Source organism: Triturus cristatus, chromosome 4_1, assembly GCF_964204655.1.
Source record: "Triturus cristatus chromosome 4_1, aTriCri1.1, whole genome shotgun sequence".
NCBI lineage: Eukaryota > Metazoa > Chordata > Amphibia > Caudata > Salamandridae > Triturus > Triturus cristatus.
In genome coordinates, this window is record NC_140585.1 from 804438836 (window position 1) to 804454112 (window position 15277).

Sequence of the window (15277 nt, forward strand, 5' to 3'; positions counted from 1 at the left end):
GAATTCTGGTCCTCCTTGCCCCTATCCGTGATGGGCAGGATAGCCCTCCTAAAAATGGTGGCACTGCCACGGCTGTTGTATTTCTTTGTATTCCTCCCGGTATGGATTCCGGCAAGTGGCTTCCAAGACCTCAGGTCTGGCAGACATAGGGTGGCGCTAACCATACTGCAGCGGGGGGCCAAGCCCTCCGAGACTTCGAAAGCTACTATCTAGCAGCCCAGCTTCAATGGTTCACACAGTGGGTGGCTGGTAGGAACAACGGGTCGGAGCACCTGGGCTGCCATGTTCCTGACCCCCAACTTTTGTCCCGAGCGGTACTGAGGCTAGCTATTTAAAAAACAAATACTAGCCCCAAGTGCTACATAAGTGCTGGGGTCGCTGCTTACAGAAATCAAATACTAAGAGGCCTTATGCCCCAGACATCCCATTGCAATGGCTTACGGAACTCCCACATTGTGGTGAATGGCACGGACTGAGTGAATGGGTGGCGGCTGGAGCAAGCACAATAGGTGCTGTGTATGAGGATAGAACACGACTGCCATTTGTAGACTTTATAGAGAAAGTTATGAGCTCCAGAGGGGACATTTCCTTTTGCATAGAGTGTTAACAGCGGCAATTCAGAAACATTGGAATATGGGGATGGCAGAGCCACTGCTATCATTCGGGTGCCAATACATTGTACTATCCTTGGGAACATACAAAGCAGTCACATGCCTGTTCCGCCGACTCCGGGATGAGGGTATGGTCCCAATGGGTAACCTGCGGTTGAGCTGGGAGGAGGATCTGGGGGCCCCCATAGAGGAGAAATTATGGGAGGGACTATTGGACCGCATTCCTAAGGTTTCTATAAATGAGCGGTTCAAACTTATTAACTTTTACGTATTCCATAGAGCATACCTTACTGCAGAACAGATAAACCGTCATTTTGCAACAATAGACGCTAAATGCCCTTGTTGCGCAGAATAAGGTGCAGAGTTTCTCCACATGTTTTGGAGGTGCCCGAACCTGGGGGATTCTGGAAAACGGTCATAGACACGCTGACAGAGGTGCTAGATAGAGAGGTTCACTGTAAACCACAACATTGCCTCCTCCACTGGTTCCCACATACTCCCAAGACTAGAGTCACTAGTGGATTCCAGGACTTGGTGCTTATCCTGGCTAAAAGAGAGATAGCCCGGAACTGGAAGGGGCAAAGAGGGCCTAGTCCAGAAAGCTGGAAAAAGGAGGTACTCCGCTGGTTGGATTATGAGGGAGTGGTCAGGCTTAGGAATGCCATGCGAGGTCAGGGTTCACTGGAGGCAGCCAGAGCTTGGCCGACGCTGGTGGAGGAACTAAAGAATAGGAAGGGCCCCCCAAACTTAAGACCTTGGGTAAAATATTTGATTAGGTACAATACGGATGGGAGACTTGGGAAGATTTAATTAATGTGCTGAGAAGGAACAACTCTTCCCCCATTGATGAGAGTTACGCACTTAGCAAACCTAGTGTATTAAATGTATAAGTGGAAATTATTGGTATCAGTGGATAGAACTGAGAGGAGGGTAACCAGACCTCCACTTTCTAATTAACGATAAGCCAAACCATGGCATGCCTGGGGTGGGGAGGGTGGGAAGAGAAGGGGACGGGGGTTCTTGTTGAACCTAGCAGTTGACGCTGTAACTGACGTTTGAAAGCTGCAGTCCCAAACCTAGACGATTTGTTAGAGATAATGTCATTATCACTTGTCCTGTTTCTTACTGTGTATTTGAGAGGCCCAGCTCCTGGAGCTCAGAGCAATTAAAGGCCTTAAACAAGGCTAATATGTTGGGTACTGTTGACACTGAGAATATAGAACTATCCAATATAATTACAGTATGGATGCTTGTAACAACCAATAACATTTTGTTTACATTTTTTTTTTTTAAATTAGATTTGTGTTTACTGTTCTTTTTTCTGACTGCAAAGTTAGATGATTTAAAACAGTAACCTAACAATCTTGCAGGGGTACCGGTTGTGTGGGAGGAAAGACTGTATCCTGGCAACTTTTTTCTTGTACATAACATTTAAATACCTGTAAATGAACTGTACGGATATTTCAAAACATATCAGCAGTTTTGTAATTTTGAAGTGTGATGGAAAAAAAAAAGATTTTAATAGGATCAAAACAAATCAAGACACTTTACTTGGTGATGTGTAAAATGATAAATATTTGCTGAAAACCGATTTCCACATATTGTCGTTGGTGCACTATAAAGTTTTATTTTTTTAATTTGATCTTTTTATTGAAAATTCGCAAAATAACAATACAATAAAAACAACAACATAAAAGGGAGCAATCGCCATGAATAGCACAACATGTAAAAAGAAATGCATCACATATACGCACTAGAAAGTTTTATCAGTAAAACCACATGTAAGTGCCAAGTTTGTTGCCATTTCAAGAGAAAATGTTTGCCTGCAAACCACAGTGTGCTATCCTACTACACCATGCTTTGGAAATAGATTTGTGCCTGTGCGCTCCAAAATGCACCACCGGATACATACCTCACCTTTACCACTTCTTTGCCTAACACATGGATTATTCACAATCTCTATGGCTTCAATGATGGCAGCGTCCCCACTACGCAAATTGTTCAGCACCACTGACAGAGTGTGTGACACAGTTGACAGGTATCCTCATAAACGCCCTGGCAACTTGCCTCCTGTGGTGAGGGCCCTCGGCCAGTGCTGGCCTTTAAGAATAGTAAAACTTGTCGCTGTCCTTCCTATGTTAAGAGCTCCACATGTTCCAGCACGCAGAGCGCTATTGGTTTAAAGTTTAGGGCAGTCTGATGGAGTCTCTCATTGCATGGGGCCAGCTAATAACCTCAGATTATGTCACACGCTGGATGTAAGCCTTAAAACACGCCCAGCAAACTCACTTATGCCCTCAGAATTACGCAAGACTCACTGTTTAGTTTGTGACTTGCATGTCACACACTGCAGATGTCCTAATCCGCCCTCTGAGATATTTTAATACATTTGGAATGTTCTATCTACAGACTACCTAGGGAGAGGGTGTGGCTTGGCTAGAGCGGCCGACCTTGAAGTTGGGGAACCAGGTTCGAGTCAGGCTGAAACATCCTGTGATGCTGGTCAAAGTCACAAAATCTCCCCGTGCCTGAAATTGAATGAGTCCGTTTGTAATACGACTGGTGCTCACGTAAAGCGCTCTGATACCTTCGGGTCGAATTCGCGCTATATAAAATTGCAGAAATAAAAAATAGATAGCGTGTCCAACATACACTCAACTCCCTCCTATATTACGGGTTGGGTTTAAAGAACACAATACTGTTTATGGGTCGAAACAACAAGCCAGACATATTTGCCGAAGTGAAAACAAACACTTGTTACATTAAAGATCACACACGTTTCATTTGCTTGGTTACTTGTTTGCAGGCATTGCCAGTGAGTAACAGTGAACGCATATGATTTGTGGAATCAGATCAACATAAAATACATCTTTTGCATTTCATCCTTTAAGTACCATATGGTCAATTTCTTTCATTAATACAACAATTTCGTTCCGTCTTGAATAACTTTCCCTGAAGTTCGAGGTCATTCCCTGGCTCCCCTCCCGGCACCTGCGCGCGCGCCATTAACCCCGAGAAAGTGCCAGCCATGGTGGCTCCGGCAGCTGTTGCTGCAAACAAGTTCTCTGATCCCTGCCCTCTGAGTGAACCCTGGAGACTCCACCTCTAAGATCCCAGCCTCACCCTGGGTGTGCAGCTAACGCATGTCCCTGCGGAGAAGGAAGAGCGGCGGGACTCAGGATCAACAAACATTTGTGGCGTATTTTGCACGAGGTGCAGGCTTGTGAGTTCTTGTGTGTTTGTGCAGTGCACCTCCACGGGGTACTCGCACTTTCCAAAGAACTGTTTTCGTGTTCGTTTCGGAGGGTCTGCTCTTATCTGCTCGGCTCTTATCTGCTGCTCACCGCGCCACCCTCCTGCAGGGCCCAGCGACTCTGAAAACCAAAGACCGGTGATATGTAAGGCTCCATAGTTTTACTAATTTTCTCAGTGTCTATTTCACGTATAGATTAAAAAGTTTATTCAGGCATTATTACTCCGCTTATTATTTCATAATACACACTTCAATCATATATTTTTTCAAATTTCCTGAAATATTCCTATTTGCCTTAAACAAACAAGATTTCTTCTGTATTGGTGATGCCAGTTAACCTATCGTTGGAAAAAGTTGGTTTCCGATATATATGCCGCTTTCAGTTTTGAAATCCATTTATTGAAAATAATTAAGGTTTCATGAATTTCTAAATATTTGTGGGCTTCGAAATACATGCGGAGTAAAGGCAAAAAGTGCATGTTTTACGTAGAAGTAAACTGACTTCTCTCTCTTTTTTTATTTTTATATATTTTTTGTTGTTGCTGATCACCGGTTTCTCTTAACAGAAAGTCAGAGTGCAAAATGGTATATGTACGTTTTAGAGAAATAATGTTCGGAGGTCTAAACATTTTTTTTGCATGTTAATGTTGTTTCATGTCACTTAATGGCTGCGTTTTTAAACTTTGCTGAAATTAGGAGTGAAGTGCTTTATATGAAAAGGAGTTACTATAAGAATTTGAAGACATTCTGTGTATTGTAGTTACCAAAAGTACAGTCATGTTGATTAGATACTCAAACCTTGTATATAATGGGGGACAGATATCAATATATTAAACTGCAAAATATCAGCCATTATTAACCCAGCACATGTTAATTTTTTCTTAGTTCAGCAGAACGCAGAGACAGAAATTCTGCAGTATGTATGTAGAACCATGAACACTTTTTGAACACCTCTTAAGGGAAATTAACAGATTTCCCATAGTCCCCACCCCTATCAATTTCCCAAACTTCTCGTTCCGGTCCAGACGATTCTGCTTGAACCAAATCTGGCTGAGTAAACAGCGAGGCTAAAATCTTTTGTTACATCTTCAAACACTATTCCACCAATTGTCTGATCTAGTAAATCTTTTAACACCTATGCATCTGTAAATCTATGAAATGATGTTCCATTTCATTTCCAAGTTCCTGGTTGCAACATAGCCTGGTAATCATTCCTGGCTGTAGATAGGAAGTAAGAATTCCAGGCTGGTTGGTTTTAAGGTATCACCAGAGACAGTGCTGTTGCTTGCTTGCGATGATCTATTGATTTTAAGAAAGAAAAATGTATAAAGGGCTTTTAGCTCACCCGTTGCCTTCTTGCCATTGTTGGCTTCATTGTCAATCTTATTTTTTTCCTTTTCATTGGTGAGAGCCCATAGGCTTCACTTTGTCTTTTTTTTTTTCTTTCCCAGGTCATGAACCAAGTAGTAATTGATTTCTTTAGTGTTCTCAAGCATTGATTGTGCTCAGATTGTGGTACTTTTTTGCTTTTGCTTGTAAGACAACTTGCTTGCTCCTCGTGTTTCCAAGAGCTGAGTGCAAAAAACTACCAATAATGAAACTTTGTGGCATGTGACCACTTTCTGAAACATTCATTTCGGCCGCCTGTTGCTTTTATTGATGAAGCTATAAACCTACTTCCTTCGTTAAAGAATGTTGCCATACATGTGTTTCTCTGAATTAACATTTGCAGCTGTGTCACATTTACTTATTTATTGGTTACCTCCTTTTATAATTTAGAGGACGTTTTACTCATCATCAAACACATGCTGATTTCTAAAGGGTTATGTTTCACCTTTACTTCTACCCACCCCAATCCATAAAATTCCCCTTACCTCCCTTTACCTCTATCCACCACCTGAACCCTCCAGTCACCCTCCCTTCCCTTTGTCTTCCCACCAGTCACCCTCCCCTCACTTGACCTCTACCCATCCAAACCCTCAAGTCACCTTTACCTCCATTTACTACTACCCATCCGTGAGCCCTCAATTCACCCTCACCTCCCTTTACCTCTACCACTCCTTAAACCCTAAAATTACTTTTTTTAAATAATATAAAAAGTATGTTACTTAAAAGAAAATGCTTACCTGTGTGGTAAAGTGCTGCGTATTAAAGGTACAAAGACCTATGTGGTAAAGAGGTTGTATGGTAAAGGCTGCTTCACTCTAGGCAGGACACTTCCCTCCCCCTTCCTTAAACACACTTCTGCCTGCACCCATGCGCTTCTATATTTTTTGGGCGTGCTTTTGGTTATTTTATCCCCTTCAGTAGGGTTTGCAACATTGCATCTTTCACAGTTTGTCTTCTACCTTGCCTCTCCCCACTGCCACTTGCGAGACATTTTGTTTACTTATAGGGGGCTTTGAGCCTGCCCATTGCTTACCATTTGTTGGCTTCATTGTTACTCATTTCCTTGCTTTTCTGGGGTCAGCGCCAGCTGCCCTTCCCCATCTAATGTTTCTCCCTACCCCCAAGCATGGCCAAGTAATGCTTCCCTTGCCCAGTGTCCTTCCACTGCTTGCCCCTTTTAGAGCCTTTTTCCCTTTTACTTGCACCACCTTCCTCCCCTCTTTCGTATTGTTTCTTGCCCTGTCCCCCCCCCACCCTCCTCCTGCGTTGTTGCTTGTCCTACCTGCCCCTGTCCCATTATTACTTGCCCTGCCCACCCCACATCATCTCTTTACTTGCTCCCTCCCGTCCTGCTAGGGAAAACAAGCATTGGCATAGCCAATAGGTCTCGCCTTTGGGACCTTATAAGTGTTTAGCCATGCAACAGTTGGTGGTGTTGCACCAAGGATATTGTGCTGCTTAACTAAATACTTATAAGGTCCCAAAAGCGAGACCTATTGGCTATGCCAATGCTTGGATGCAAGGCGGAGGGGAGAAGGGTGCAAGGCAGAGGGGAGAAGGGTGCAAGGCAGAGGGGAGAAGGTTGCAAGGCAGAGGGGGAGATGGGTTCAAGGTGGAGAAGGGTGCAAGGCGGAAGGGGAGAAGGGTGCAAGGTGGAAGGGGAGAAGGGTGCAAGGTGGAAGGGGAGAAGGGTGCAAGGTGGAGGAGGAGAAGGGTGCAAGGTGGATAAGTGTGCAGCTTGGAGGTGGATAAGTGTGCAGGTTGGAGGCGGAGAAGGGTGAAAGGCAGAGGGGGAGAAGGGTGCAAGGCAGAGTGGGAGAAGGGTGCAAGGCAGAGTGGGAGAAGGGTGCAAGGCGGAGAAGGGTGCAAGGTGGAAGGGGAGAAGGGTGCAAGGCAGATGTGGAGAAGGGTGGAAGGTGGAGGGGGAGAAGGGTGCAAGGTGGAGGGGGAGAAGGGTGCAAGGCGGAGAAGGGTGCAAGGCAGAGGGGGAGAAGGGTGCAAGGCAGAGGGGGAGAAGGGTGCAAGGCAGAGGGGTAGAAGGGTGCAAGTCAGAAGGGTGCAAGGCATAGCATGAGGAGCGTCTAGCAGCACCAGGCCTGTCAGCAGTTTTTACGGACCCCTATACAACAACTATGCAGGGCCCCAAGTGCCTGTTTCGAAGTTTAAAAATAAAGTGTTCTGGGAAAAAGAAAACACAGTAGCTTCAGTCTCCGCCACCAACTAATGATTTCAAGTGCGTCAGCTGACATGAAAAAACACAAAATGCTAGCTTCAAAACCTATGCATAGATTTTATAGAACAAGCACCGGTGCTGTCAAAGCGCAGAGTCTGAGGAAAAGAGTCCCTTTGGCAGTCCTTGAGTGTATGTATCAAGGTGTGACTGCATCAGTGCTCCCTTTACACACGGTATCTCAATCAGCGGCTGTCTCCTCCCGCGCATGGTGGTGTCTGGGGCCTCAGAATATATTATGATGGTGGGGAGGGGTAAATGTAGCAGAGAGAGGAAGAGAAACTGGAGACAGGTGTGACAGGTGGAAGGCAGCACAGGGAGGGATACAGGTGAGAAGGGTGTAAAGGAGTGGGGATGAGAGGTAGCAAAACGAAGTAAAGAGAGGTGCCAGGTGAGAAAGAGAGATGTAAATAAATTAGTGAAAGAAGGCATTAGAGAGAGAGAGACAGGGATGGGGCTTGTGAAAAGGGGAGACGCGAGAGAAAGTGACAGAGGATGAAACCGATGCAGACAGGGAGTAAGACAGTGAGCAGGTGAGTAAATGAGGTATGGGGGAAGAAGGAAGTGGGTGAGCGAAAGGCCTTGGAGAGATATTGAGGAACAATGAAAAAGAGAGGCCAGAGGGAGCATATGTGACTGGAAGGAAGAGGCCGGGTGTGCAGAGAGGCCGCGAGAAGGGGGTGCAGGGCGAGATGAGAGCGGGTCAGCAGCGGGGAAACAGGTGGTGGCGAAGGGGAACAGGAATATATAGAGCCGGACAAGGGGAGGCCGATGAGCAGGAGGGAAGGGGAGATCAGAGGGGCAAGGAGGCGAACGAGAAGGGGGCTAAGTGAGTGGATGAAATGGGGAGAAGGTGGAAGGGGAAGCAGCGAAAAGGAGAACAGGTGGGAAAAAAAGGAGCTCAAGGAAATCTGATGCTGGAGGGGAAAGAACGACAGATGTAGAGAAGCGGGGGGTGAGACGGGGTTGAAGGGAAGACAGGGATCAATAGGAAAGAGGTGTGTAGCAAGAGGAAGGGGAGGACGGTGGACGAAAATGAGGGAGGAAGAAAGGATCACAACGAAGCCATGAAAGAAAAGTGAGATAAGAAGTGCAAAAAGGAGGTAAAGGGGAGGGGCGTGGTGAAGAGGGGAAGGTTCACAAAGCAGCGGAGAGACACTAAAATGTTATGAAAGACGGTGTGCAGGAAGAAAGTGCAGGGGGTGGGATAAAGGTGAGAGACAGGGAAGATCGCAGGTTAGGAGAGATACAGAGAACCAAAGAGGACGGAGAATAGAAAGACAAGAAGAAACGGGGTGCCGCTTGCACCAGGGATAACAGGAGGAGAGGCACAGATAACATGAGGAGAAGGTGCACAGCCGTCAAACTAACGCGGCCGTGAAAATATTGGCCCACGGAGAACAGCAAAGCGGCCGTGAAAGTGATCGCAAGCGCGGCGAGCGAAGCGCTTAGTGAGCATGACGAGGAAAGCCATATGACGCCTCTGCTCGTAAGCTTGCGCACATGCATGCAAGCTGTAGACCGGCCATGGTAGCATTTTTTGAAGCCCTTACTAAAAGTTTCGCCAGACCAGTGCATGCGCTGGGTCAGGCGAGACCTAAAAAAGCAAGAAAACTCAAAAAACTCTGATGTTTGTGGGATCAGCAGAAGAAACTGATGTTGTGAGCACCTGGGATGCCTTTATCAACCTGCTTTGTCTTGTCCAGATACCTGCAGAAAGAAGTATCCATTAGAACATGCACAGCAGACACATAAATAGGTAGTAAAGATACTAATCAAATTACACATGCTTTCTAGTTATGACTTAGAAAGCAGTGCTTTACCTCGGATTCCACAAATCTTGCAGATTTAGCTTTAAATACCAGAAATATCCCTCAGGCTCACATCTTCACCAGCAGCATTATGCTAGATATACACAGATTTAGTAACAAAGTGTAAATGACTGGAGTATTTTAGAATTAAGAAGCTCAAGAGGTGTTTTGACACAAGGCTAGAAAGACTTCCTAAACCGTGGACTAAAGTGACACTTTTTGACAACAAAGCAGAGCTTCTCTTTAAGTACATTACACCTCTCGACACACGCTTAGCAGTGAGTGTGTAAGCTTGTTGCTCAATGACGCTAAAAGAGCAAGGCCCTCAGTGTCCGGACTCCGATTGGCCTCTCAACTAACACAACAGAAAGCACCAGCGAGCACGACATTACGTGGCCTGCGTCATCGTGAATCATTATACGAATCGAGCACGTCAAGTCTCGTCAGCGCCCGTCAGTGAGGCGCAGATACATGTCCACGGTCGGCTCGGCTCCCGGCTGCTGCTTCGCCTGAAAAGACCGGTGGAAGATTGGGGAAAAGAGGCGTGGCGGGAGGCACCTGAATTCACAAGACACTTGTGGAAAACTCTGCTTGAGCTGTGCCTCTCTTCTGTGAGACAGACCTTGAAACATACCTCTGCGCCAAGGTAAGTCTAGACTGACTAACCCCTCGTGACTATCAACTTCCAGTTTAAAATTCCAGTCTTATAACATCCATGCCACCCCCACCCCAGAGAGCTTTGAAATTGCTGAAAGCTAATATCAACGCTATGCAAAATCTGTTATTAGAAGAAGCTGCGTTCTACTCCACTGTCAGAAATGTATCCTCTAAGCTCTATGTTACCTTGCTAGGTAAGAGGCCTTGGATGTTATCGGTGGTGCTTTTCGTTTTTAAAATGTTTCCTGGAATTGTCACAGTCCACCCTCTGTACTGTGTCCACCCTCTGTACTGTGTTTGAACTGTATGACTAAACATGCTGCCATACCGAGGCCCGAAAGTGAAAGTGATCGTGATCGTGATGAGCATGACGAGGAAAGCCATATGGCGCCTCTGCTCGTAAGCACGTGCCCGCGCACATGCATGCAAGCTGTAGGCCGGCCATGGTAGCATTTTTTTAAGCCCTTACTAAAAGTCTCGCCAGACCAGCGCATGCGCTGGGTTAGGCGAGACCTAAAAAGCACCCAAATGTCTCTCCAACAGGTTTCAAGATGCTACAAAGATGCAGACGGTGCTGTACTCCCTGCTCTGCATTACCTTTTTTTGAAGCTGTCTTGTATAAGAACTCCTAGGCAGCCAGTTATTCAATTCAAAACTTTTGATATATACATATGAACGCTAAGAAATACAGTCGTGTAGAAAGAAAAAAGCATATTTTTTATTATCACATACACAATTTAAAACCAGTCACATATATACTTAAATTATTCACAGTAGTATACTTTCCTATGTGTAATCTAGAACGTTAGGCCCATACATCAATTCATTTATTTTTTAAATAAATTGTTTAAAATTAAATATGCAAATGGTGACATAATGAGTAAATCAAATGGTTATTATACTTCTTCTCAAAACAATTCACATATTAATATATGAACAATAGTGGCTTAGATCACTGCTGATTCTTCGTAGGATCGAGTCTATGAGCGCTTCGGCGAGTTATGTTATGCATCTCATAGCCCTAGAGTGTTCTATGTTACTGCATGTACAGAACATCACCCTGGACAGAAACACAGAGTGCTGGTTCATCCCTTTCGTCTCAGTTAAACTGTTTTCAGGTGCCCTCAGGATCATACAAGAGTGGGTTGCAGCTCTGACACCACCAGTCTCGATCTGGACATTATCTCTGTCCTCGGAGGTCAGGGTACAGAGTGCCTCAATGCAGATGCTGACAGTGCTACCTCTACCAGGCTATCGCTGTCTATAGAGGGGGTCATCCTTCCCTGCTGTTGGAAGGGGGCCAGTGTTCATACCCCGAAAGAGTACAGTCTGTGTCTGCATCCTGTCATGAGGGAAAGAGCCAAGGGGATGCCTGGGACTCTCCTGCCACCTTGCATGCACAATTTTTCATGTACACAAATATTGGATGGGGCTTGTGCAAGGGCCAAAGCATCCCCCATTGCATGGATTATGCCCCCATAAAAATGATGGACATGCATTTGCTGTTGCGTAGGAGCTAACTTTGTCTGTGCAATATGTAAAATAGAAGAGTCCACAATACCAGATACACCCTCTTTTGTAATGCAAGATTACTGTGTGAGTGCGGTAACGGTTGCAAATGCCGATCATGTTGCTGCAACAATTTTGAAATGCTGCCCTAAGTCTTGTAAATGGGAAGGTTTAGAGTCCATGCTAAAGAGTTTATGGAGAGACCACAAAGTTCTATTTGAGTTGCTTTTTGTCAGTTTATTATACAATCTCGGCCCAATAAAAAGGTAAAAGTTACCTGGACCTCTTAATCCAAAACAGTTTTTTGTCCTAACACATAAGATGCAATTTCCCTTTATGAAGTTGCCCCAGAGTAGTTGACTGTCCCCTATTATAAAGCGTTTTTGCACTTGATAGATTGGCATCTCTCAAATTTATAAATAGTCTACAGGCCATATTTATCAAGTTTCTGCATCAACCTTGCACCACATAAGTGTGACGCAAAACCTAAACAAGATTTAGCAAACCACACAAGGCCACCTTGTGTGCCCCTGAGTGGCTTGAAAAATCTTTAGTAATGCAAGGCAGCGCAAATCGCTGCCTTGCGTTACTCTGTGGGAGGTAGGTGTGCCATGAGAGGAGCGTGGGTATTCCCACGCATCCACCCATGGATTCTAACACATTCCCAGCTTTACCAACATTGGTAGACCTGGGAATGTGCCAAAATTGGACGCTACTCCACTAAAGGTGTAATGTGGAGAAATATCTTCATTTTTCCTCGTCGTTTCCTCAGAAATGCAGAATGCAGCACAATTAGAAAGGGGAAAATGCCTCTGAGTATTGTTTTTGTGCAGGAAGGAGTCTCTTCATGCACAAAACAATCCTGCCTTCAACATAGACACTCTTGCAGTATGACACAAGGGGGCCTGCATTGGCACTAGGCAAACAAAAGTGCATGAGGAAAGGACAGGAATGTGCCTTATAATGGTAAATATGATGCATTCCTGCCCCTTTACGCAGTGCAGTGGAGCAAGGTTGCTTACAGAGTTGTGTGAATGTTTGATAAATATGGACCATAGTTCTTATATAAAAGATCTTCTTGCTTATAAAGCTGTTGTTGGAGATGGGCTAATTTGAAGAGCAGACTGGCACCTGAAGAGCAGACTGGCACCTGAAGAGCAGACTGGCACCTGAAGAGCAGACTGGCACCTGAAACAAGGGTTGGCGAGCATGGTACAATTTTATGTAAAATGGATCATTATTCAATCAATCAATAAAATCTTTATTAAACCTAAATAAGCCATAAAAGAAAACAGAAGAAAAATGCATAAAACAGTATAAATGGCTGTAGGAGGCTGGCTTAGTATATGGTGTACGCTTATGTAAGTGTAGCGCCCTGCACTAATCAAGACAACCCTTATGGTGAACTTGGAGAGCTTTCTAAGGTTGTCTAAGACCACTAAGTGGTAGCTGTGGAGAGCAGCCTTCAGGCTTAGTCCAGAAGGAGAGTAAAACCGCTTGTTTTTACCAGTATTTAATCTTATGGTGTAGTTAAGTGAAAAGGAACCACACGGTGTAATCGTAAAAATATGTATTTATTATAAACACTCACTAACGCATTACAATATCTCCTATTCGGAGATATAACCTCAATACACACAATACTTGGATAATAGAACACGTAAGTAGCACAAATACACAGTGGTCTCCAGGGGGAGACCGAACCATATACAAAAAAATGAAATGCAAACCATGACTTAAGTCGGGACTGAACCCAGAAGATGTAGAAGAGTCGGGGACTCAGAAACCTCACGGAGGCCGTGTGCAGAGTGGGAACATGACTGCGTGCTCAATACAAGTCAATGGGTAAGTCGGGGTTGCAGTTTTAAAGAAGAAGGACCATTCCCAGCGGACTCTGAAGAAACCCCGGGGAAAATGGAAGGTTGGAGAGTCACCCCACCAGTGGGTACCCCAGGAACCAGGATACCTACACCGGGAAAGATGGGTGCATAGGTGCAAAGTGACGTCAGAGACCACCGTAGACCACAATGGCGGACTTCAGTGAAGATGCCACTGGTGAAGAAGGCAAAAGAGTCCAGTGGAACCCAGAGGTGGATTCAAGATGAGAGGTACCTGCAAGCAGAGGGGACAGAGTCTATGCCGCTCAGGAGTGCCCAAGAAGATGAATGCTCACAGATGTCGGGAATGCAGGAGAGTTGACAGTGCCCTTGACTTTGCAGGTGTGCGGACCAGGCAACGCTGTGGAAGACCAGGAGCCATTCATGAGCTGTCCCATGTCGGATGTCAAGAGCCAAGGGGTCTGAGTCCGGCCGGGGCATCAACAAGCCTTGGCAACGGCAACCAACTTAGTCGATGAAAAAGGTGCAGTATCGGGACCAGCTAGGTCCAAGTGAGGTGAAGATCTTGGCTACAGGAGATGCTTGAGGCTGGAGCTTCTTGGAGCCCAAAGATCTCTGGTGAAGAGTCGAAAATCCTTGGCAATGGCAAGTCGACGCAGTGCACAGGGGTACTGCTCCCGTGGTTCCAATGAGGGATACTGGCTTCAAACTTGCTATGAAGACAGGGCAGGCCTCAAGGGAGTTACAGAACCACCACCTGTGTTGCTGAACCTTTCCTGAGTCCATGGGAGCTCAGGAACAGCAGACGGGTTAGCTTGGTTGCGGTGCCTGCAGATGCAGGAGAGTGACTCCTTCACTCCAAGGGTGATTCCTTCGGGTGTAATGGATGTCAGCAGGCCTTGTGAAGAACCTGTGTGAAGCACAGGCACAGACGTTGCAGAAGACTGGCAGGAAGACGAGACCAGGGGCAGCAGGAGTCTTCCCAGTTGCAATCTCCACCCACAGGTAAGCCCTAAAGTACCCTAAGGAAAGGGTTGGAACGATTCAGGGATCCTTCCTAGAGGAGGGGCTGGGCAGTCCAGTTTCATGCCGGAGTGGAAGCCAGCGGCTCCCTGAACTGTTCTCAACTGGAGTATGCAAGGAGGGCACCAAATGTGCCCTTCAAAGCAGTCAGTCTAGTTTCACTGGCAAGTGCCCCCGCCCTGTCCCAGTACACCAAGTCCTGTCTGGGAGGTGGTCTCACCTCTGTGTGACAGTAAACCTATTGTCCTGGCTTCACCTGCTGGAGCTTGACTCAGCAGCAGAGGGCAGCATCGTGTCTCTGGTCGGCAGCAGCCATAGTTTTCTGTCCGGGTCTAGAAGACTGGTACCAGGAGCACTGAAGGCCTCCCGGAGGAGCTTTACAGTGCATGGAATCATACCTTTAACGGGTATGATTCCAGCATGTTTGATACCAAACACAACAGGGTTTCTTTCAACCAGCTTAGAGATAGCCTTTGCGTAATGATGCATGACCACTAAATATTTCTAATGGCTGATGCACTTACAACCCGGGAGAATGGACTCCGTGTATTGTAGGGGTGTCCTGCTCATGCAGGAGCACCCTCACACTTATAACCAAGCATCCTGCCTTCAGGATTGAAAGGCCTGCCTTAGGGGTGACTTATAGATTTTAAGTGCAGTGACCTCGGATACAAGGGAACTTATATCGGTCATAAGTGGTGCTAGCACCAGTTTACACAGGCTGCAGTCTCAATTTGAGTGGTCTCCCATGGGTGGCATACATGCTTCAGCCCATTGAAGACCCCTGGTGTACCTATGCCCTGGGTATGTTAGTACCATATACTAGGGCCTAACAAGGGTACATCAGTAGCCAATCCGGGGGGTACCTAAATACTCACCATGTCCAATTTAGGGAAGAAGCGCAGAGACTAGGGTCCATGATCCCACTCAGACTAGTTAGTAAACCATAATGACAC

General features: G+C 45.9%; 1 protein-coding gene across 1 annotated transcript in view; it reads left to right on the plus strand.

Moving 5' to 3' along the window:
• Positions 1-3732: 3732 nt before the first annotated feature.
• Positions 3733-15277, plus strand: part of LOC146855584 (adipocyte plasma membrane-associated protein-like) — a 104755-nt gene continuing 93210 nt past the window's right edge. The window contains exon 1 of the mRNA XM_085653415.1: positions 3733-4009. Coding sequence (XP_085509541.1) covers positions 4008-4009 — 2 coding nt within the window. The 5' untranslated portion in view covers positions 3733-4007. The remainder of the gene's footprint in view (positions 4010-15277) is intronic.